The 25,303-nt window shown below is 42.2% G+C and overlaps 1 protein-coding gene across 1 annotated transcript in view; it reads left to right on the forward strand.

The window, feature by feature from the left end:
* Window positions 1-20,573, forward strand: part of SNX30 (sorting nexin family member 30) — a 48,002-nt gene extending 27,429 nt beyond the window's left edge. The window contains exons 4-9 of the mRNA XM_084305441.1: window positions 2,847-3,005; window positions 6,446-6,641; window positions 7,206-7,405; window positions 13,369-13,455; window positions 18,034-18,186; window positions 20,004-20,573. Coding sequence (XP_084161567.1) covers window positions 2,847-3,005; window positions 6,446-6,641; window positions 7,206-7,405; window positions 13,369-13,455; window positions 18,034-18,186; window positions 20,004-20,063 — 855 coding nt within the window. The 3' untranslated portion in view covers window positions 20,064-20,573. The remainder of the gene's footprint in view (window positions 1-2,846; window positions 3,006-6,445; window positions 6,642-7,205; window positions 7,406-13,368; window positions 13,456-18,033; window positions 18,187-20,003) is intronic.
* The last annotated feature ends 4,730 nt before the right edge of the window (window positions 20,574-25,303 follow it).

Raw genomic sequence — 25,303 nt, forward strand, 5'->3', positions numbered from 1 at the left:
ATGTGTCTTCCTGGTGTAGAAAGCCACAATAGCCTTTATTTAAACAGCAGCCCAACTGAAACTGAATATGGATTTTTTTTATCCCTTTGGTTACTATAATCTGAGATTTATTCTAATCTGTTCTTTCAAAGCAACAGTAAAAACACACAGACAACAAAGCCCCACCCAAAAACAATTAAAAAACAAAACAAAACAAAACAAAACAAAACAAAAAAAACAAAAAAAAAAACAACAGTCTTCAGATTCATCTCTAGAAAGGTAAGCCTAATATGTCCAAAGATCTTGTTTGGATACTCAAAGCCTTTTCTGTCTGCATTGAACTCTGCTCACATCAGAGCAGGGAAATGTGGGCTATTAAACTGGAAGACCATAAAGCAGATAAGTAACACACAGTTGAAAGAGGATACCAGTTGCTAGCTGTATGTACTGTTTGGGATGGACCTCCAAAGACCTATAAATTAAAGGACAAGAACTACTGCTTGTTACAAGTGCTTACTGTAGTTTTTTGCCTCGTGTCTTTTTCTCCCCTTACTGGATGCCAGAAGACAGACAAGCTCTGTTCTCTGTCGCTGCTCTGAATTGCAGGTAGTCCCTTGGCATACTGATCTACTGAAAAGGTTGGAGTCATGCTGAAAGTAGGACTTTGCTGTTATATTTAACATGTACCTACAACTATGTCTCTGTTTGTTACTTACCTTTGTAGTAGAGCAAGTGACAGTTGCTTTATAGCCTCGTGCTTTCAGAATGTGTTTAACGAGGCTTAAATCTAGGCTTTTAGAGTGGGGAACTAGGTAATGCTTCTCTGCTGTCTGAGGCACGGACATCAGTTTCTAAGATGAGATTAAGTGCTGTAAAAGAGGCAACCTGAATTATAAACAGTATTGAAAACAAGAAATGCAGGCTCCTCTGTGGGACAGAGATCTTCTAGGAAGCTTTCACACTCTCCTGTTTTTGGTTTGCTGGGTCTTGCCAAGGGCTAATTGCCCTATTGGCAAGGCTGTATTGTAAAAGTTTTTCAAAAGTTTGAAGTACATGACTTGATTTACTGAGAACACTGCTAGGTATAATTTAATGTGGATCTTAAACATGTGATGTTTATGTAAGGCCACCCTGCCTGCAGAAGGGAAGTCTGTAAGAACTAACTGGCTGAATGCAACCAGCTAAAATTATGATAATTAGCTGAAGTATTTAACAGAAGTTCTTTGGGTCTCAAATGCTCCAACTTTAGTGGTTATTCCATGCCAACATGGATGTGTTTGGCTGAACAGGGGGGTCTTTAAAACTAGGTGTCTAGCTTGTGCTTTTCCTCCTGTGTATAGTGCTGTGGCAGTGACTTCATAAAACATCCAGGTAAAGCTTACAAAGCCGGGGAAAATAATTTGTCTTGCCTAATGACTACTGCACTAAGAATTATTCTTCTGAAGAAGTCCAATTAGAGTATACCTTACACTGATTCTACTAGAGTGATTGATCTGAATGTTAAGCATAAGATAAGCCTTAAATTTAAAGAACAAATTAGAGTGGCCAAAATCACTATATATAGTAGCTGTTTTACAGTTATGCTTGCTGTTGTTTTTTCTGTTTGTTTGTTTGTTCTGTTAATTTTGGAGGTGCAATCTTCATGTATATCCAACATCAGCTGGGGAGTGGTACAGAAGGCACTTGCATAAACATTTTTTGTTCTTTGAATTACTTTTTGTCATGGATTTGGGGTGACAAAGACCATTTCTAGCAGAGAGCTCTGACCCATGAATTTGGTGAATAAGGCTACCATTGCCAACCTAAGAGTAAGCAAATCATCTGTCTGGGTAAACTTTCAGAAGAATAAAATGCAAAGTGCAGTTTTAAAACTGACATTAGTCTTAGTCTATGTTGTCCCAAGTGAACAAAAGCAAATCAACAGTGGTAGAGCAGAGACTAATCCTGCTGAAGCTTAGAGTTAGCTTCCATCAGAAGAATTACTTTGCAGTCTGGAGAGTAAGCGTAACAGGAGAGGACAGACAGCTAAATACAGCAGAGCTGGTAGTCCTGGAGACTGCCTGGGGCTTACATATTATATAGAAATGAAGAGAACTGGTGAAGGTGAAATAGGAGTAAGATGAAAGAGTAGATATGCTGGCAGACCTTTGTCACTTACACAGGTATGCTCAGGAAAGCAGACTCTGATAGATGACCAAGTATGCAATTTAGCAAGTACTTCTGGACGGCTCTGGGCTGGACTACTCGAGCATGTGCCACATCAAAATGGTTTGTTTTCTTTTGGTCAATATGGTGCTGTCACTAAGACTGGATGTTCAAAGACTCCTGAACTCCACAGGAGAGTCCTATCAAGGAGCTCTAAATACTTCAGAATAGGGGGAGGGAGAAGGTAGAATCGTTATGTTTTCCAAGTTTCCTTGGACTGAACAGCTTTGTTTGAATGTCAGGTGTGTGTGTGTACACACGTGTGGGTATGTGTGTGTATATATACACACAGACATACGTATATATGTGCTTGGATGTTACTGTAGTGAAAAGTGTGTAGCTCAGCTGGCATTTCCTTTACAGCTGGAGCTTCAACGTGGGTAGCATTAGGGGAAAAACACCTTAGGCTGTACTGAAAGTACTTAATGTACTTTTCTGGACTTAACTTGTCCATCTCTCTGAAGCTGTAATGCAGAATATTTAGACTAGATCTTCTACAAGATAATTCAGAGCATGGTTTGCATCAATTCTGATATATGGTTCCTCTTAACAAACATAAAATTTCACTTCCTGTTAGGAGTGGAGTTTGACTGCTTAGTATGTTTCCAAACAGAAGTTTTTTTTGTCTTTTGAATCTTGTTCGTTTTGCTTCTTTCTCTCAGCCACTTCCTGAGAAATTTGTGGTGAAGGGTGTCGTTGATCGCTTTTCTGAAGAGTTCGTGGAGACAAGGAGGAAAGCGTTAGACAAATTCTTGAAGAGAATAACCGATCATCCAGTGCTTTCTTTTAATGAGCACTTCAACGTGTTTCTTACTGCCAAGGTAAGGTGGTAACTTCAAACCCAGTCACTGACATGGACAGCAGAACAGGCACATTTGCAGTCTCTTTTGAAATGAAAGTAAAAAGGCAATTATATAACTACATGTGCGGGTCAGAACTTTCCCTAAAATACCAGCGTTATTGGGGGACCCTTAATGTTGCCTATGTGTGACAAGTATCAGCTTTCCTTTTCTTGAAGACAGACATTTTGGAGATTGATGAATTCAGTTCTGTAGTGCTTGTTTTGCATTCACGTATAAATGCTCCAAGAGGAGTGTATTCTAAATCATACTTTTATGATGCAAGAGGCATTGAGAATTTAGTAGATTGTAAACTGTGCAAAATCCTCTTTTGGGGGAGGAGGGAAGTAGGGGAGGAAGAAAGATCTCTTGCACAGAAGCTTGCAAATTTATTGACCTCTTTTTTTTCCCCTCCTTGTCTGTACCTTCTGTGCTGTTTGCACTTCTTGCTTCCAAAGTTAAGGGTGAAGATTTCGTTCTTGTTTGTCCTTGGTCAACAATTTCATGCTCATCTTTTGCATAAAGCATCCAGGAACTGTGTAATTTTCTTTGGCTGTCTTTTGAACTGCATTTTAAACAAGACCAGGGTGACTTGCAGTCATGCTTGGATTTGACCTGATAAGTGAGGAGAGCTGTGAAAGCACATCTCCCCAGTGTTACATTACATTAGCTTGCTCAATTTGACACTTAATTTGAGCTCACTTCAGGCTACTGCTCTGCTTGGTAGTAATGTGAGACTCAATCTCAAGTTCCCTTTTCTTTTCCTCCATTTATGGTGAACTTTACCACTAAAGGAAGTCCAAAATGCAGACCTTGCCTTGATGATTAAGTATCAGATAGATTTGTTCTGCTTTAGAGCCGTCAAAGCATGATGCAACTTTCTTAGCTGTTTAGTTTTCTTCCATCACCCTTCCACCCCCATGAAATGAATGATAAAAGCTTTATCCTTAGCCCGGGGCAGTGTTTGCATTAAAAATGCGGAGTGTCTAGGGAGGCTGAGGGGAAAAAAAAAAGACACGCAGTCTCCTGGCTGTCTTTAGTGTTGGTACATTCTTTATTGTAACAATGAGAAATCAGTTCAGTCTATTAGGACGTTAGAATTTAGTTATTGCATAAAGTCACGAGACCACCTCTTGGCTGAAAAAGGAAAATGCCCTTTCTTTGAGTTCCCTGTTTGGACTAGTAGGATGCCAGAGTACTTGAGAGAATGAGTGAATAATTTTGGTTTACAGGGACGTTTTCTGATGCCTACTTACAGATAATGTGTAGAACAGACAGAAGGCAAGAGTCAAGGAACCACTCCATTTTAATGCAAACATAATTCAAAATGATTGATTGTACCTCCTAAGATGTCAGGTTCTCTTAACCAGACTTAGGCTTATATAAGTACTTGGAAAGAACAGCATATTGCATGTGTTGAAGCTGGCATTTGTATTTTTTTTTAAAGAACACTTAAGCCTTAGGTCTGGTCTATGCTTCCATATATTGATTCTTGACCTCTGTGGGCCTGCTTAACTTGAAAAATCCCTTCCTCATGCTGTTCATAGCTCTTAGGCTCGTGTTGAGATGTTGAATAGTGACCCCTGCTGGAAAGAGTAAAATGCAAAATGGATAGCATCTGGTCTAACTAAAAACATTTTTTCTGACATGCTGTCAAGGTGAAATCCCCCGAAGATTGCTGATAAACAAGCATGTTAACATAGGTTTCCTGAATGTTGGTTTATGCAAATCTGTAAAGTGTTAGCAAGGAAGCTTAAGCTGTCTGTGCAGGCAATATGGCTACATCTAAGATTGTGTGAGCTGCAGGGTCTTGTTGAAAAGCTGTACTAGTCTCCTCATGCTGTGCTTTTTCTGTGTACTGTCTTCCCTTACCTCCTGTCTGACCACACAGCTAGCATGAAGACGCTGCTGAGCAAATAGACATACAGTTTGTAGCTCTGTACGAGGTGATCAGAACCAATGGATACAAGTGCATAGCACTGGTATTGTAGGACGTGACTTAAAAGTATGTCATTGTGGTGGTTTCACACCACTGGACAGCTAAGCAACATCGTGTGACTTTCTCATTCTTCCTCTGTAGCAGAACAGAGAGGAAAATATGGTGAAAAAATCTCTCGACTTGAGATAAGGACAGTGAGATCACTCACCAGTTACCATCATGGGCAGAACAGACTCGGCATGGGGGAGACGAATGTAATTTATTGCCTATTAATAACAGACTAGAGCAGTGAGAACTAAAAGCAAAGTAAACATACCCTCTCCCCATCCAGATTTTTCTACCTCCTCCCTCTGAGCAGTGCAGGGCAATGGAGGCTGTGGTCAGTCACTGACACTTCATCTCTGTGCTCCCTCACGGTCCCTCTCTGCCCCTGCTCCATGCAGGGTCCCTCCCATGGGATGCCGTCCTTCCCCAAATGAGCCTGCGGGGGCTGCCCACAGGCATCAGCTCTTCAGGAACAGCTCCGTGCTATGGGGTCCATCCCCCAGGAGCAAACTGCTCCAGCACGGGTCCCCCACGGGTGGGCGGCAGCTCCCCCCAGACCCCCTGCTCCTGCGTGGGCTCCTCTCCACGGGCTGCAGCTCCGGCCCGGGGGCTCTCCATGGGCCGCAGCCTCCTCCAGGCCACATCCACCTGCTCCACCGGGGGCTCCTCCACCCATGGGGGGGCTGCAGCGTGGAGATCTGCTCCATGTGGGACCCATGGGCTGCAGGGGGACAGCCTGCTCCACCAGGGGCCTCTCCCTGCACGGGCTGCAGGGGAACTGCTGCTGCCTGCCTGGAGCACCTCCTGCCCTCCTTCTCCTTCACCGAACTTGTCTTCAAGGCTGTTTCTCTTGCATTTTAGCACTCCTCTCTCCCAGTTGCTGATCTGCAGCATTTTTTTTTCTCTTTCTTAAACATGCTCTCACAGAGGTGCAGTCACTGATTCAACTTTGGCCAGTGACAGGTCATTTTTGGAGCTGGCTGGAACTGGCTCTTGCCTAACATGGGGCAGCTTCTGGATGTCTCTTAGAGGCCACCCCTGCAGCCCTCCTGCTACCAAAATCTTGCCATGTAAACCCAATGCAGTCACTTCTAGCATGAATGAATGAATGGCAGGAACAGTCTTGGTGAAAACAGATCTGCTTACATCACTATTTCCTATGGCAATACAGGAACATGAGAAAGTCAGTCCAAACAGAAGTGTGGGCCACTTACTGCTCATTTGTAGTATACTTCATACTGTTATCCTGAAACGCTTACCTATCTCTAGAGGTAGTCTTTTTAGTGCTTGGCTGCACAACTTTTACAAAGTTGTACGTCCAAGGCTACATGCCTCTTGGCTTCACAATATTTGGTCTTGACTGGGAAGTATCCTTTACCGGGTTAATCTTCCAACATGCAAGTAAAGTATTTCTAAACTGTTTTTTCTAACTTTCCAGGATCTTAATGCATACAAAAAGCAAGGAATGGCATTGCTGTCAAAGATGGGGGAGTCAGTCAAATACGTCACAGGAGGCTACAAATTAAGAAGTCGTCCACTGGAATTTGCAGCCATTGGAGAGTATCTAGACACATTCTCTCTAAAACTTGGTACCATTGACAGAATAGCACAACGGATTATCAAGGAACAATTGGGTAAGGAAGTAAGGTCTTCTGTTGTAATACTTCAGTGTGAGTGCTCTCTGTCCTATTCTGATAACACAACCTGCATCAATGATTCTGGCATGTAATGAGCCACACGCAGAGTAAAATCTAATGTCTCACCTTTGTTATACTAACCTATTTTCTCATAGGCAGAATTATTTCTGGGAGGACTTACAGGAAGAAGAAAACCTGTAGATTTTAGCTGGAAGAGTACACATGGCATTATGAGTAGAGGAGGATAGCCTTCGTAGACCTGTCTTCACAAAACAAAGTTTTACATGTATACATGTAAAAGATGACTGACTACTGCACAGATGAAAATGTCTTTATGTGTGGAATATTGTAGGAGCAGTCATTTAAGCTGGTGGTAGTTTGAACTTGTCATCTCCATGCAGCTGTGGAGCCCTGGCTATTAAGATGTTAATGCAACACTAGACTTGACTGCTAGAAGAGTTCATGTTTGCCAAGATTGGTCATAGATTCTTCTTTCTGGCATGAGTGCAGATCCTTTTGTCTAGCTCTATGTTTATCTTCTTTTCCCTTTGTCTCTTGCAGAATACTTGGTGGAACTACGAGAATATGGACCTGTTTATTCAACGTGGGGCGGGCTGGAGGTTGAACTATCAGAGCCACTGGAAGGAGTATCTGCCTGCATTGGGAACTGCTGCACAGCTCTTGAAGAACTCAGTGAAGACATGACAGAAGACTTCCTGCCTGTGCTTAGGGAATATATACTGTACTCGGAGTCAATGAAGGTAAAGGGAGCATGGTCGCAGAAGACACTGTTACTATGTTTGCATGGAGTGATGTGACAGTGAGTTCATTCTCTAAGGGTGAGAAGGCTTGGTGGTGGAAGAAGAGGGAAGTTAAATAATTGAAATAGGATGATGTTTTCATAATTAAGTCAAAACTAGGTATGTTTAGTAGCAGGGTACTGCATAGGTAGCAGTATCTGCTCTGCTATTCAGTCAACATAAGGCCAGTAAAGCTACGGTGTGCATAAAATGTTGAAAAGATGCTCCTTTATTTGAGTAGTAGGTGATTTTCTGTAGGAGGCATCCTACAGCTGCCTAGAATCTTCTGTTTGAATTGTAGGAAAGTCAGGTGTGGGTCATATCTTCACTGCTGGATCAATGCCTGAATCAGCCTGTAGAGAAGATGGCACTCACAGCTTCTGTCACTTGTATGCAGCAGTGTTGGATGGCTTCCTTTAGAACAAGTTGTCCAGATGACAAACAGTGCTTCCCCTTTCATCCTGTACACTAGGCAGGATGTGTCTGTCCAGCTGCTAAGATCTGTTTACTAAGTAATTGTTTAAAGATATTACTCTGTGACTGTTAGTCTAAGAACTTGATACCTTACCACTTACGCATAAATAATAAAAGCTACTTCAGTACAATTTTTATTCCCTTGATATTAAGAAGCATTAGCTGTAGATCTCGTCACATAAGAAAAAATTACTTAGTTAATTGTGTTGGAAAGTGAAAATGAGAACTCCATTTCTGGTTTTTAGAGCTTTTCACTGTACGCCCATGGTACAGTATATATTAGCAGCCCCTGTGCAGAGTACTAGCAGACAAATTCCTTCTGAGGACTTTCCTCTTGGAACAACCATTACAAGGGCATGGTATATACTCTTTTAGAGATATGTAATAGATTGTTGGGAACCTACAATCTGAGCATGGTAGTCCTTCTTCATCTTAATTTTAGTCCTCCTACACTTCTCAAAGACATTTATTTTACAGATTTCTCTTCCCAGCTTCAGATGGCTGGTTGCAAGACTTCTGTCTTGCCTGGCTGAAGCAAGATATTCTTGCATGAGGCTTTGTACTAATTCTCTGAAGCTACTGTTTGCCTTCATGATATTCGTGGTATTTCATAGTATTCAACCCCAACATAAACTTGATGCATTTATTTTCCAGTACCATTAACGTTGAAGTATTGCCGGAACATTTCCAGAAGGAGCTAGAAGCCTTGACATGGGGTGTTCAAATTCCTTTTGTAGCAAGTGGTGCACGTGTGTGTGTGTACTTAAACAAGACGTGAGGTTAGCAGCTAAAGCTTTTACCCCAGAACTTCTGGCTTTTCATGATACGAATGCCATGATCTACTGGAAATGGCATCTGAAGTGGCAAACTAATTTGTAGGAGGTGTTTTGCACAAAGGTAGAGGGAGAAAAAAAGCTTTTAGAATGAGGCTCTGTCAGATGATAGCAAAGACACTAAATGCAGTCTCCAAGCTAATAGTCTAGTTGCATTTTTTTTCTCTTTTTGCTGCAAGTCTTTAATGCTGCTCTCCCTGTGGTAAGTGTTCTTTAACTGCCTGAAGTACCACTTTAGTTGAAGAAACCTGTGCTTTGTAGCTTAAATGCTAGGCTGTTGACTTGGCTTTCAAGTGCCCTAAAGGATTTTGCTCCTCCTGTCAGTTGTTCTCTGGTAACTGGCTGAACATGCTCATTGTGTTGGTGCTTAGGAACCGGTTGGATCTAGAAGCCTCATTCGCAAAATATCAGTTAATAACAAATAAGGGTTATGCTGCTAAGTGTCAAGCTTGGTCATGTCATTAGCTTTAGCACACCTGAAAATCAAGAATAAAAGCCTCTATTAGCTAAGGCAGACTGTTCCTCTTTTCCACCCCTTCTGAATACCAAGCCTGAAATTTGTCATGTCATACCGAGTACAGATTTTTTTATGCTAAAACGTATAAATCTGTTACTATTGATGCAGTAAGCAGCAACAGCGCTGTCGTGCCAGACTTAGAAACCGAAGAAGTAACTAAAAAGGAGGTTTCTCCCTCTCCAAAAGAGTGTAAGAGGCTTGCTACTGAAAGAGCTGTCCTCTTCACTAGCAGTACATTCCTATTCATCATCTGCTTTGAAGCCTGGTAGTGAAATTAAAATCTACCTGGATCTTTCAGAGCACAGTTTTTGATAGGGTACACGAGGGAAGGTGTCTTCAGGTCTTAGGAATTCACTACAACCTTGATAGCTTTTTCTGTTGAAAGTTGTACCCCAGCTATAGGTAAGGGAATTTGATCTGTGGAGCGGTCTGTAGCCGGGTGACTGCCCCTCAGAGTAAGAGCTGCCAGGATTATTTTCACTTCTTTTGGTGATGACTGATTCCTTTAGTGTCTTAAGGAGCAGTGTTTTGCCTGGTGGGGCCAGCCTGAGGGAACCACACATTCATAGCAAAAGCCCAGTAATTCTGGTTGAAATAAACATTAGCTCTTTCCAGGGAAGCCACATCTCTTGGTTCTGACTGGATTTTTTTTTTTGAAAGATTTGCAGAAGTGGGTGGAGGCTGGGATTGTGGGCTTGAGTTAAAATATATGCTGGTAGTGGCTGGGAGAGCTTTTCTAAAACACAGGCCACGCATGAGATGGCCAGACAGTGTCTGGAATCCTGGTGCAGATGAAGCCCTAATCAGCAAATGTGCAATGCTTTGTTTTTGGTAGTGTGCTGGTGTTCCATGGGAGGCACGTGCAGAGGACAAATTCTGTTCTAAATAATGTAGTGCTGGTATTAGAATCTTGTGTGCTTAATACTGCTAGAAAGGCCTATCAAATGATGTGGTTTCCAGCTGTGTGCTTGGACACTACTTTAAAAATGCATTAGAAGTAAGCATCACATGAATAGCTAACAGCCTCTGTAGAGGCATGCAATAAATAAGGATCTTTTTATGAGCTCTAATTGTAGTAAGAAGCTACGTGCAGTGCAAATGGCATAGCTTTGCAGCCTGAGAAAGGAGGCTGCTGGCAAACTCCTGAAGCTCCTCCAATGATAGAGGCTAAGGTTTTAATGAAATACAAAAGGGAGAAGGACCCACCTCACTGAGAGCAGGCTAAGTCTCACCTTTTGAATAGGAACCAGTGGTTTTATTCCTTTCAGAACTAAATGAATCACGGAAACATTTAGGTTGGAAAAGGCCTCTAACATCATCAAATCCAACCGTTAACCTAGTATTGCCAAGTCTATCACTAAACCATGTCCCTAAGCACCACATCTACATGTCTTCTGAATACCTCCAGGGACGGTGACTCCACTACTTCCCTGGGCAGCCTGTTCCAGTGCCTCACTCACAACCCTTTTAGTGGAGAAGTGTTTCCTAATTTTCAACCTAAACCCTCCTGATTGTAACTTGAGGCCACTTCCTCTTGTCTTATCGCTTGTAGCTTAGGAGATGAGACCGACCCCTACCTTGCTACACCCTCCTTTGGGGTTGTTGCAATTGTGTCCCCTGAGACTCTCCTCTTCTCTAGGCTAAAAAATCCCGGTGCTCTCAGCTGCTCCCCATAAGACTTCTTCTCTATACCCTTCACCAGCTTCGTAGCCCTTCTCTGGATATGTTTCAGGGCCTCAGTGTCCTTGTAGTGAGGGACCCAAAGCTGAGCACAGCACTCGAGGTGTGGCCTCACCAGAACCACGTGCAGAGGGACAACCACTTCCTGAGTCTTGCTGGCCACATGATTTCTGCTACAAGGATGCTGCTGGCCTTCTTGGCCACCTGGGCACACTGCTGAAGTGTGTGGTGTGTGGCTTTTTGTCTGGTGGTGTTTTTTTCCGTTTTTTTGTTGTTTCCTTCTCTGTGAGGCCTTACCTAGCAGAAGTGTTGCATAGACAGTGGTAGATCTGAGGATACTTAGTACAGAGCTTTTCTGAGAAGCAGCTGAAGCATTAACACATTCATCCACAGCTGAGAAGAAATTGCTTGGAGGTGCATGAGGAAATGCATCCTGTCACGTATGGGATGAATAAAAGGGAGAGCAATGTTTTTCTCACCACTTTCAGGTCAACCATTAATGGATAGTCAAAACAGTATTCAGAAGCATATTGCTGATGGTCCGTAGTGGATGACTTAGGCACTTAAGGAGAAATAATATACCCGCCCTTTGAATCTAGTCTGCTGATACCTGTTAATCATTGGCTAGTATGGGTTTAGATCCTGCTTACTGCATGAACTACATGCTCATGGAGGCTAAATGCAAGTGCTGGAGACAGTCGTTTTTCTGAGGGGAAAAAAAAAAACCCTGACTTAATTGACTTAGGTTCAAGGGGCAATATAAAGTGGAAATACCCGTTAAATCAGTCAGGCTTTTGTTCTGCTGGTAACCTCAAACACTCCAGGGCTGTTCCACATAGCAGCTTAGATTCCGAAACAGATGGGAATGTTGTATGTGTTGTTTGTTTTTTTTTTTTTTTTTTTCAAGGAAACAGGACCAATTGCATGCTTACTATTGGGCACAAAAGAGAGGGTTAACCTACTGAAGGTGCATTTTTAGTTTTGTCCCCTTTATTGCCTAAACCAATAGCAACTTTGTGGGTGGAGTGCCTGTTCCAGTTATCGTGGACTGAGTTTTTTAAGAATACTGGTTGCACTGTCTGCTGCCTGTGCTCTGTCAGCAGTAATTCTTCCTCCCCATGGAGTGAAGTTCATCAGAATAACTGCGGTGGTGACCTTCCCTTGGCTTGAGGGGGAGAAGAGGGGAGATGGTGATTACTGTTCATAAGGTTTTGTCTCGAATGTCTCGAATTAGGAAACATCTTGTCTAGATTTTAGGTCTTAGAGCTACTTAGAGCTCTGAGAGCTACTTCTCTGTAGAGAAATTTTCAGTAGGCTAGCATTATACATGGCTAGTCCTCCTTCATTAGCTTTGTCGGAAACTGTTAAAATGACTAGTTACTGCCCATTGTTCTAATGAGAAATTACTTAAGTGTGGCAGAAAGGAGCACTTGAAGCATGAACTGGCAAAGCTGGCTGCAATAGGAGCTGTAATTTTACAGGTACCTCAGCAGCGAGTGTTGGCCCACTTCCCTCCAAGCATTTTCAATAACTTTGCATCAACTGAATTAGAAAACATTACTGGTTGTTTCTCTTGTAAAGCCTGAAGAAATGTTGCTCAGTGTGGGACTAATACTTGCTTTTGCGGATGCAGAACTGCTTATTTTTAGTACTAATTAAAAGACTAATATCTATTGATTGTTTTTATGTTGTAAGCCTATGGCATAACCTTGGCAGAGATCTTTCCGTGTGGACGTAGTAAAATATAAGAATAAAGTCTTTGGTTCTCTATTCTGAGAAGCCTCTGTCAGTAAAATGTTTATCACGTGAAGCTCACTTGGATATCTCAGTACTTTAACATAAAATGTTCTTTTCATAAGCTTAATTCTTTCATTTAGAAACAAAACTAAAAAAAGTCATAAAAGCAAAGCTGACATTCTATCATAAGGTTGTAACAGCTTGCTAAAAGGACTTTGAGGAGTCTCTGCAAGTGAAAAGGGAGCTGTAATGCTTTTTTGTGGTAGCTTTCATGACTCTCAGCCTATGCTCTTGTCTTTCTTCTTGAGTCTATCAAGTGCTTTGCACTAGTCCTTGACAATTTTGATGCTTTTGTTTATATCCCTTAGATTCTAGTAATAGATCAACTGATGAACTGAATTTACATACCCAATTTACTTACACTCTTGATTATTTGAGAGCTTGTATCTTGCATGCTCCCAGCTTGTCTGAAAGTTGAGTTTTATCTGCCCCTCCAGCTGCTGGAGCGAAAATACTCTATTTTTTATAAACTTGCTTCCTAAATACTGTAAAAGAGTACACAGTGAAAGGCAGACTTGGGATTGTGTTAGTACTTAAGCTGTTTCACTTTGCAGTGTCTTGCAAGCTGGAAGGGGAATGAACAGGAGGATCCCTCTCACACCTACCTTTTCTTTTGTCCACAGAACGTGTTGAAGAAGAGAGACCAAGTTCAAGCGGAGTACGAAGCAAAACTGGAAGCAGTAGCCTTGAAAAAAGAAGACCGTCCAAAGGTTAGCACTTCAAAGTCCTCTGCAAAAACAGCCTGCACTTCCACTGCTTTCTGAGAACACTGAAGAAATAGAGCTTGGTTTGTCTTGTTCTGACTTCCTCTTTGCAGTGTAAACACTTTTGGGCAGAACAAGAGTTTGGTGGCAAGCTGGTGCAGAATGAAGACCTAGGAATGAACATACATAACTTGTCTAGAAACATCTTGTACCACGATCTCCCACCATTTAGAGTAGGGTGGCTCTGACCTGCGTAATGTTTAAACAGCCAGCATGCAGTTGGAGTCTTCAGTAGCATGGCCTGAAACAGTGATAGTAGAAGAGTCTCTGGCAATTTAGTGCTATGGCAGCTGGCTGAATCGAGTTCCTGGACCCTGGCACTGCTGAGCTTTGTTGTAGGACACCAAATTTGATTGTGAGAGACTCCACATCTTGCCCTTTCTGCTAGGTGGGTATTTCCATGTCATGTTGAACATACACAGCAGGTGTCAGGGGGTGACAGGCTTTGGCTGGGCTTCATGCAGAAGCAAAGGTCTAAACTGGTGTGCTTATGCTGCCACCTGCTTTTTGCATGAAGAGATGTGCAGGAGCTGTATCTTAAATCACTGCAACTTTGACCAGCAATGAAAGCTGGATTTTTCTGCTCCCTTTGCTTGTTTTTTTTTTTCTTTGGCTCTCCTTCATTTTAGTGGTAATGAGTGAGGGATGACTTCCAAGCATTAGAGTTACTGTATAATAATCTTTGAGGAGGTTCAAGTCTTTATTAAATATCATGTCTTCAATCTATTTTTGAAGCTGAAGAGGACAGGCCACAGAAAAGCAAACTTTTTTCCAGTCCTGCGCTTGTGTATGACACAGATGCTGTCAGAAGTAGTACCAGGATTAGATATCTTGTGCTCTTGTATTTCTATATCTTGTCTGCCCCACTGCTGGCTGGCTTGATATGTACTTAATGTAGTTTTATGTGAGCACATCTTCTAACCTGTTGTATATAGGATGGATGGATCTAAATCTAGCATGTCCAGGAGCCAGTTGAGGTGTTTAGACGTGTTTAGATACTTGATTTTTATAAAGATCTCAGTACGGTGGAGCTGCTGAACTTTGCTAATCCCTTTGGAGCTCACTTCACAGTGGAATTATTAAGTAAAGTGCTGCATTTAAAGGGCTGTCTAAGAATTTTTGGAATGCTTAGGTTTGCTCTCCAGAGTGTCAGAAGCATATGTTTTGGTAACTCCTTGTACCTTTCTTTCATAGCATAAGACCTTTATGCCATTTAAAAGGGGAAGCTGAACAAATTATTAGAATTCCTTGCATGCTTGCAAAATACTAGCTCACAGTTCTCAGATCCTTGACACTTTGAGTGGAATGTCCTCATCTGTACGAACGAATAGCTTAGACCTGTTGCTAGCAACATGTCTTAGATCCAGTGATTTCTCCTGCTTAAGAATTGCTAAAAGCAGACGGGATGCATGAGCTGGGTTATGCAGTGAATGGCATTTGTGTCCCTTTCAGCATATTTAGCTGATTTGGCAGAAATTAAGAAAAAAAAAGGGGGGGCAGCAACTAGTTATGGATAAGTAAATAAGGGCATATTATTGTTTGTTTACCTCTTCTACTGGAGGGCATTCTGGTACTCAGAGTACACACAGGTCAGACTGGCTTCATAGAACTCCATTGATGTCATTAGGTAGTTCTCAAATCTGATTAAAAACTCGTCAGGCTATAAATGCAAAAGGCTTGTAGAGCTACTATAAATGTTTGCCAGCAAATAGTGCTCAGAATGATAGTTTCCACCAAAATCAGTGTAGCTTCTCCTGTACGCACGATGCTTTTAACACTAGAGTAACAGCATTAGTGCAAACTGTATCCTTTGTATTTCTAAACAAGTACAGTTGAGAAGTGCTGCTTACTTTATTGTTGATAGACTGGAGCTGTTTTTGCAGTAATCCAACTAAGGTAGTAAATTGCAGACATTGTTTCCCTTTAATGAGATGAAATCCACTTTTAATGACCTAATTTAGCTTGCCTGCCTCAAGGATTTGTAGTTCTGTTATCTGTGGGAACAGTTGTTATGGCAGTATAGACCCTGAAGTAGAAGATAATGACGTGTTTAGAGTTGGGGAAAAGAAAACAGCTTCTAACAATGTGTATATCCAAAGAACTGGAAAGGTAGAAATACCATATATAGTTACAGTCCTGAATAGGACCAGTGTGTGTGCAGAGGCCTTCACGAGGCCTGTGGAGACTTAGTTGGAGTTCATTGCTGTAGTTCTGTATGCTTTATAATTTTATCATACGTGACCCATTTGCTGGCCACTGGGTTGTTCTTGTAGCTCATGTTCATACAGCCCTCTCAGCCTGACCTGCAGGAGAACTGGCTATGAGAAAGAAAACATTTTTTTTTTAAATCTTCAGTGCAGTTTTGGATCTTGGCAGAAGAAGCAGGAAGCTAGCGAGCACTTAGAAACTAACTTAATTGGGAAATCTTATGTGGTTTTGCTTCCAGACTTCATGACTCTTGATAGCCCTTTCTTTCTTGTTAAGAGAGCAGAATGCTTAAAAATGGTGCAATGCATGCTTGTGCCTTAAGGGAAGCACCTTGTGAGCCTTCCATCCAACTGCCTTGGGAGTTCTTGTCTGAAGCCTATGAGAGATCTTTGTCATGAGTTGCAGGAGACTGGATTCTGTAGCCAAATTACAGCACTCGGAGAAGGCAGAGGAAATGTTGTAGCTACTGAGCCCCAAACTGCTGGTAGCATAAATCCATTTGTTGCGAGTAAAGGGATACTTCAATGGAGGAGGTGTTGCCTGTCTCTTGGAAAGCTTTAATGGACGCCTGATGCAGGATCTTCTCTGACCATTATTAATCTACAAAGTACTTTGGTGATCTTCCTAATCCAGATGCTGGAGAACAACAAGAGGTGATATGTTTCTGCCTAGATCTCATATCTTGCCAAACTGCAAGGTAGTAGTAAACTCCTACCCATGAAGAATTTTTACATAGTCTGTTCATCTTCTTCCTTTTTCCACAACCCTCAGGAAAAAAAAAAAAGAGAATTTCCTAAAAGTATCAACCGCAACAGGAGCCATAACAGAATTCCACAAATACTCTTCATGTTGCCCTTTGGCTTTGTGCAGTTTGCAGTTTCCAAGTCTAAGCCTGCTAGTCACATTGATGTGAGTAGTGGACTTCAGTGGTTTCCTCTTTGGATGTGTCAGGCTCAGTATGCATTTATTGGCAAGCTTCTTGTCCATGTGGACCATATGGCACAAGGAGAAGGAAGAGAATGGTGTTTGTGATTTTCCTTGCATTTGTAAATTGTTCCAGTAGGTGCCTGATGACATACAGCACATTGGTTAAGACAATAGGGTATGGAACACAAGTCCTGTGAGGAGTGGCTGAGGGCACTGGGGTTGTTTAGTCTGGAGAAGAGGAGGCTCAGGGCAGACCTCATTGCTCTCTGCAACTGCCTGAAAGGAAGGTGTGGGGAGCTGGGGGTTGGCCTCTCCTCACAGGTAACGGTGATAGGACCAGAGGGAACGGCCTCAAGTTGCACCAGGGGAGGTTCAGGTTGGCAATGAGGAGACATTTCTGCTCAGAAAGAGCAGTCAGGCATTGGGACGGGTTGCCCAGGGAAGTGGTGGAGTCACCGTCCCTGGGGGTGTTCAAGGAAAGATTGGACGTGGTGCCTGGGGACATGGTTTAGTGGGTGACATTGGTGGTAGGGGAACAGATGAACCAGATGATCTTGGAGGGCTTTTCCAACCTTTATGATTGTATGAATACCATTTTCTTTGACCTAACTTGCTTCTATCTTGAGGTCACGACTAGTGTTGTAAGCCTTTTCAGTCTCTTTGTAGACCTGCAATGTTTGTCCTTCCAGATTTCTTGCATTGCTTACGCGTGACTACAAGTTCAGTGTTGGGCCAGTTGAGATCATTTGGGCCAAATGAGTCAATGCCTCCAGTTGCCTTTGTGTTATTATCATCAGTGCTTTGCATTTAAACTTTTTTACAGGCAGCTTGTAAGGTTAAAGCTAGAGGCTTAGAAATTTTGTTCTGCAGACAAAGCTGATCACTGCTGTTTTTCTGTTGTGGTCAATATCTAACTCTGAAGTCTCTCAGCTCTTTGGGAGAAACCTGGGTCTTTGTTGCTTCACTAGTGAAGACTGGGAAACACCTAGTGAAAGGTGTGAATGGGAAGGAGGAGAGGAGGCTTGCTGTGGTCAGTCTGCTCAGATTGAGAACTAGGGACCGAGCCTATGTGCTCAGCACTTGTACAGATTGCCTTTCCTCTTCATGTGCCTCCCGCAAGCTCTTCCTCAGCCTGTCTCTGTATCTGGCATGGAGTGGGACAAGCAGAACTGCCAGCCACCTTGAACAGCAAAGAACAAATTAATCAATCCTGTCTCCTTCCTAACACAGAACTGGGACTTCTCCCTGCAGCCATAACTGAGTTCCTTCAGGGTAACCACTAGACTGTTACTTCCCCTTTTCTCTGTGGCTTTTTCTCAGGGAGACTGAGCTGATTTAGCAGTCTAACCTTCTCAACTACAGTTGCAATCTTGATTTATTTTTCTACAGGTACCCACAGATGTTGAGAAATGTCAAGACCGAGTAGAATGTTTTAATGCTGACCTGAAAGCAGATATGGAGAGATGGCAGAACAACAAGCGACAAGACTTTAGGCAGCTACTCATGGGGATGGCAGATAAAAACATCCAGTACTACGAGAAGGTATGTGGTGCTGCTGTAGCACTGGCAGGAATAAAAGTGATTAATTTTCCTCTAAGGTGGTGATTATTCTTCAGAAAATGTTCATGCTGTCTTGCAGCAAAGAACCTTGGACATCTTAAAGCAGTTCTTAAGTGCTATGGAAGCTGCTCTTTGTCAGCAGCTTATATGGAGTTGTTGGTCACGCTCAAGAGATCTGCATGAGATTAGCAGTCTAATGCAAGGCAGTCGTGTAACAGTACTTTGTACTGGATGCTTGTCTGTCTTGGTTCTCGAATTGAACAAATTGTTGATCAGCAGTAGTTTGCTTCCTAGTTGGTGGTGGTGAAGGAAAAAGACTAAAATTGCACATTCTAGTAATACTATAAAACTAGATAATCTCTCAATTCTGCCTTTTATGAATCAAACTGCATGCATTAATGTGCTCCTTGGACCTGTATATAGATTACACCTGCTATGGCTAGGCCTGGAAATACCTAGCGAGTTATACCTTTGCCCTTTCTGAATTTCAGTATTTGTGCTCTGATTAAATGTCAGATGATTTCCTTTTAAAGTGAAAGGAGTTGAAATGCTTATGCTGGCAGTCCAGTTTTCCTTCGTGTGAGAAGAACAATGTTACCAAATCCACATATCAATATATTAAACAAACAAACAAAAAAACCTTACTAGGTGTATGCATGGTGACTTGCCTCATGTTTTTGCCCACTGCAGTTTTTCCACATGTACTCTGCAAATTTCTTCCTGTCCTAGGTTACTTCTCCATGTAATGTACTAGTTTGCACTTCCTTTTCCCTTTCCAATCAATGTCTGTCCTGTCAACAATTCGTAATTAACCATGCAAACTTCATTTCACCCGGCTTTCTTCCCTGTTTTGTGACTGCTGTGGTATTAAAGACTGCACTGAACATCTAGTAGTATCCCTTCAGTTTTGCTCTTGGCTGCAGCAAAGAAACTTATTGGTAGGAAAGTGTCTAATCTCTATAGGGTACACAGCTAGAAACACTCTATTCATTTTCAGTACTATCAACAAGATCTATCAAGGTGATGCTTGACAACAGTGACTTGTGGATATAAGAGCTGGTGATGAATTTGACCTTTCCCAGTGTTTAATAAAATGTAGTCCATGGTCTGTGCCCATTTTGACTCCTGGGCTCTCCATTGGTGGAAGACAGTAAAGACACATTGCAGAAGACCTGGAATTAAGTATACACATCTGAGGAAATTACTCCAAAGTCTTGAGAGCACTTGTACTAGCACAGAAACTAGGCTTTGCTTTTATTTTATTATACCAGAGAATAAACAGTTAGTCCCACGAAGTATAGTCAAGTCCCTGAGATGTACTGGGGTACACAGTGCCTCTGAATTACCTGCCTTAACTGCATAGATTTTGCAAATAACTTTGCTGGGCTGCTGCTATAATAGCTGCTATTGTGTCCAAAATAGCGCCCTCCCACAGTCAGACCACAAATGCGAACTTCTACAAGAAACAGATTGTCTGCCTAGCTGAAAGCTGTGTCCTTCGCTTCAGAAGAATCCAGCTGATATTTGAAAACTGTAGGTATTCTGATGCATTCTTAATAGCTTGGTCCAGCCGATGATTTTGGAAAGCTTTAATTTGCTTCTTTTGTTTGTAAATCGCAGCTGTTCTTTCTGAACACTTCTCTTGCTGTTTGAGCTTCTGCATTTTTCCTCATGAAATAATCAATAAAGATTCTGCTAGCCTTTCTGAACTTGCACTCTGTTGGTATGGAAAGAGGGGGGTCAAAAATTACAAGGGCTGATACACCATCTGCATTTTTAATCTTTGGTTCTTCCTTCAGTGCCTTACGGCGTGGGAGTCAATTATACCACTATTGCAAGACAAGCCAGAGACCAAATGAGAAGTACCTTCATGGACAGCCTAGCACTCCCGTGCTCAGTACCACTAGACATACTGGAACTGTGTGAAGGACTCTTCTTTGTCACGTTAACTGAAAAGCCAGCTGTGCTGAAGCTGGAACAGACCCTCTGAAAACTATTTGAATTTTTCCTCATTTTCTGTTTAAACTGGGGTATGTTTCATCTTTTTGAGTTATCTTGAATGGTTCCTTCTCTATCCTATGGAGTGATATGGGGCTTATAGTGAAAGTGCATGGGGATCATAAAACTTACCTCTTTAGTCTGGAAGGAACTGATGAGTAGAACACTAAAAAGATGAAAATAAAACTCTACTGCAAGGTGCCAAATGCCATCTTTATTACCTTTCTGTTTTGTTTGCTGAAAAGGTAATAGTTCCCATGATACAGTACCCCCTAACCAATCCTTATCTCTTTTTTTGGATGGAGAGGGAAAGAGTGGGATTGAATATTTTCTGGTTTGCTACCACCGACGTATGCTCCCGTTAAAGGGTTTCTGGAGACTTTTCTGTGTGGGAGTTGGGCTGGTCCTAGACAGAGCATACTGACACCACCTGCACATAGCCTGTGATACAAGCATGAACTGTGGTTTTTGTGAGTGTGGCATGCTGTTGGTTCATACTGAGTATCTTTGTTTACCTTGGTGATTATGAAGTAATGTCAGTTGGCTGAAGTGTACTTGTGACCGATGTGGGGATCAAAATCAGCCTGGGTCTGGGAGTGAATTGAACAGCGGCCTTTCAGGGCTTACGGGAATGGTGGAAACAAATACGAGTTTTTGGTATGTTTTTTCTGAAGGTAGCTCTGGAAGTTGCATGGTAGAATTCTCTTGAACCATGCTACGATTTCTTTTGTGTTTCATTTTTCCTGAACTACAGCCTCTGTGGGCTTGGTTACTTCAGGTGCCTGCTGTGGTAAAGAAGGTAGAACTGTTTTCTCTCCCTGTTGTTTTTTTTTTTTTTTTCCTTTTTCTTCAGTAGCAATCAAAAGCCAAAAAGTGTCAAATGCTTGCCTGCAGCAAGCGTCATTGTGTGTGTGAAACTTGCCTTAAACAGGTCCGTGGGGGTAGATAGGTACCCTATCAGGTACACATAGTGTCCAGAACTCTCTCTACCGAACCACATGGCAAGTCTTTTAAGACTTCTTTTGGTACAGATCTATTTTCCTAGTAGTTTTTATTGGCCCTTAGAAATGTAACTGCTTCTGCAAGTCCCTTCTCTTTTCTCTTGCAGTCCAGCCTCAAATAAATGCCTGCTTAGTGTTAATGGCCTTAGTAGAGGAATGCTTTCACAATGGGTTTCAGAGTCATGGTTTAACAGCATGCAGATAAAACTCCTTTTATCCATCCAAAGTGAGGAAGCTAATACCAGGGTAGTGTTGGGATTTGGGGGAATAAATAACATGGAGTGCTTACTGCTAAACGTGAGTGATTGCTTGGTCTCTGGCAACGTTCTTGTGAAGAATCTGAAAGGTTACCGGGTATATGCAACTTCTGTGTTCTCCTGTGGCTACCTGTCAGGTACACTAGTCTGGATTGCACTTTGTCCCTTCATAAACACCAAGTCTGCCTGAAACTCCCCTGCTCAGCACGGTGGCTCTGCAGCAGCTGTCACGGTGAGTTATTGGTGCAATGTGGTTGCTGTTGGGCTAATGAGGTAATACCCTCCAGGTGCAAAAGCCAGGTTTAAGACATTTAAGGGGTTTTTCCTTTTTGACTCAACTTCCATTGACGGTTCTCTGGTAGTTAACCAAACTGTGTTTTCTGTTTTAAGTTCACAGCTCACTGATGTACACTTCTGTGGTGTAAAGATCTCTAAGTTGCTGTTAGGTTTGGAACAACTAACCACTCCTGCTGTGCAAGGGGAATGCTTAAAGAGATCATCTTGAAGCAGTAAACTAGTGTCTTCCTCAATCTCTCCCTTCTAAAATAAACACTTCTAAATGCATAACACTTTACAGTTTGACCTTCAGGGTTACAGTCAATTGCTGTCTTCCCTATTTCCCACATACAGATCATCATGCTTTTTTGAGCTGGTGCCTGTGTGGTAACTGAAGCTTTTCAGTTGACTCTGCAACATGACTGGGAGTCAAGCAATGCATAATTTGAACTTGTATTGAGACGTTCTTTCTTCCACGTCATCAAAAATGTGCAAGATGAGTGGAGAGAGTGTCGTTTTCCTGCAGGTGCATAGGTTTCGTCTGATACCTTACAACACTGACATCCCGTTCCCACTTAGTGTTGTGTCAAACTGAAATGTGGCTTGGTTCTGGGGAATGTAGGAGTGGACATCACAGCTGTTCATGAGAAGTGCAAGGGGCAGTGGGGAGTTCCAAGTGAAGTTTACATGAGTTACTGCTGGAGTGGTTCAAGATCAGCTTAGATTTTCTTTAACATGATGCTGCTGATTGTGCATCGTGGTTTCTCAACTACTACGAGACCAAAGTATGTGTTGATTTCAGATAAATCTCTTTCTGATTGAGCTGTTGAAAGGCAAGCATGCTTTACACTTCCTGGTTGCAATATGTGGCTCTGTAGCACCTACAAGCTAATTTGGAGGAAAGGCTGGAACATGCACCTCAGGCTGTGGTCACAAACAGGATTTCTTATATTATCTGGGAAAGTAAAACTTCTCAGACATCTATGGAGGAAGTAAAACTTATGTTCAAAAGAGAAGTCCTCTGCAAGAATTGCTGTAGTGTAAGACGAGTGTGTAGGGGTGGGTCTTTTAGCTCCTATGGGTCACTGTGGAGTCTCTATTAAAAAAAAAGAATTGTTGCTGTAAATACTGGGTAACTGTGGGAGAGACTGGGGTTTGTGGCAGCAGTGCAGAAAGGGAGAACTGCAAAATAGCAGGAAACTCCTTAAAGGTGTAAAGAGTGCTCTTAATTAATTGGTGTTTGTGTGAGGTTAAGATCTGAGGTGTTGGTGAAACTCTGACATGTTATTGTGTAGTCCTTATGTGGTGGGTGTCTCTCTCTGAAGTACCCAAACCTTTATAGTGTGAAAAGCAAAAGATGTTGGGGAAGGGAAGCAGGAGTAGGGCAGGAGCTTTATCTTTTGGGTACTGTCTTGAGAGTTCGGTCACTTATGGTCACCTTCTGTGCATGCACTGAAATCATGATAAAAGTAGTTGCACCCTTCCAATGAACCTACTTAAGATGAGGGTCCTTCAACAGCTCTTAAATTAGCTTGGCTTCCCACAGCCAAACCAAGATCCTCTCAGAGGATGCGTAATTCACCACTGTCCTGGTTACTCCTGCATAACTTCTAGTGTGTTTGTTTCTTCTCTCAACTGGCACCAGCACAACAAAGCAAGCACTGCGATCTTGTTTTTGTACTCAGTAAGGAGCTGTGCATTGTTCATACGTGTTTTTATCAGGTTCTGACTCTTGCAATAAACAAATGTTGAAACATCGTGGCTTTTTCAGGTATCTGTTGAAAAATGAAATGGTGATGAGTGTTAGCCCTAAAGATACTAACTCTTCAGACATGAGCTTTAACAAAGAATAAACTATGGATTCTTCAAAGTTGTCTGCTTGGATTTTTGTTGCACTGGCAAAACGCTAAGGGTAGCACAGTGGGCTAAGCCAAAAAGAAACTTCCGCAGAGTGGCAGAGATGGTCCTGCAGATGTGCTGTGGGGTAGCCTTGTGGTGGTGGATCCGCACAGCCTCTTCGTGGTGCATGTTGCTTCAGGTCACATCCTGCAGCTTCCAATTACAGAATTCCCTCAGAGCACAGCAGGGACTGCTCTTGTAACAGGAGGCACGATTTTGTTAAAACCTAAGTAATTGTGCACAAGGTTGCAGACTGTTTGAAATCTAAGACACTGGTGCTGATAACCACTAAGCAAATGGTGTAGACAGGAGTAGACTAAAGTAGCTTATTAGATGTTCAGTCTTCTTAAAATCTGATCGTAGAACAGTCTTTTTCTTAGTATGTTAGCCTTTCACTAGAAAATAACCAATAATTTGGGAAAATGGGATCACTTTCTGGGATAGAAGACTTGCTACCAAATTTATTTCAGTGAAGTAAAACTGGGGATAATAGTAATGAACTTACCTTCTGGGACTGTGAAGGTTGCATTTTAAAGTTTCTGGGGGTGCTGCTTAACCAGTATAAAGAAGGAAGTGGTGATGCTTAATTCCACACAGCACTTCAGAGCCTTGCTGGGGTCTCTGATTTGTACCAGTACTCAGTAATGAACTGGGATAGTTTTAAGGTTGTGTGGCTGAGGCACAGTACTTGTCCAGAAGGTAATGCACTTTCTGAAAAGGCATAAATAAATCGCCCTTATGCAAGTGGTATGCTAAAACTTTAAAGGTTACTCACTGTCCTGGATTACTTTGAAGGCCTTGGTACTCTACACTTTGAAGCTAAATCCTTTCCTGAACTCTGCTGCTGGGTTATGTGTCCACCTCTTTGGATCAGGCAGCAGAGCTTGGGCCAGTGCCACTCTCCCACCACACAGGGGCACGGATTGCAGAGGACAGTCTTGCAACAGAGAACAGCCAAAGGTTTTAGTCTTTAGCACATGAGAATAAAGGAGCACTGTCCTTGTTCTCCTTTCCTGTGTGATGTGTTGATCTGTCACTCCTCAAGGTTTGGAGGCCAGCAGTGCAGGTGAAAGCAGTCTGGCTTTGACCTGGTTCCCACCTCTCTCCTTGTTCAAGGAGTCAGTGCTGATGACTGAACTGGTGCTGACTTGTTGCCCCAACTGTGCTACTTCTGACTTGTGCAAGCCCATGCACTGGAACGTGTTACTTTGCATCCTAAGGTCACCCTTGTACCACCAAAAAAACAAACTGAAAGCTGTGAAAAGATGTGTCTCTGTGTGAGTTAGGTCATTAAACAGTGTAAAACTTGGAGCAAGGCTCTTGTTTCATGCACTCAACCAACTCTGACAGCTGTGCTCTTGTTCAGACTCACAGGTTACGGAATGTTGTCTTGACTTACGGTGCTGGCATGTTTCTATACCCTTTCATATATCTCTGTATAGATATACTTTGTGCATTGTTTACTATGGAACTAGTATTGATGGAGAAAAAACACTTCGAGGTAAAACTGTTTGTAATTCTCTATTCATGTGTACATTTTTTTTAAATGCACCATTTGTTTACCTCAATTAATTTAATGGAATGGACCAATAAATGTATTAAAAAATTACTCATTTACCTAGAATTTAGTGTTTCTTTTTTTCTTCTTTTTTTTTCTGCCTTTGCCAT

This window comes from Netta rufina, assembly GCF_964035555.1.
Source record: "Netta rufina genome assembly, chromosome: Z".
In the NCBI taxonomy this organism is placed as follows: domain Eukaryota; kingdom Metazoa; phylum Chordata; class Aves; order Anseriformes; family Anatidae; genus Netta; species Netta rufina.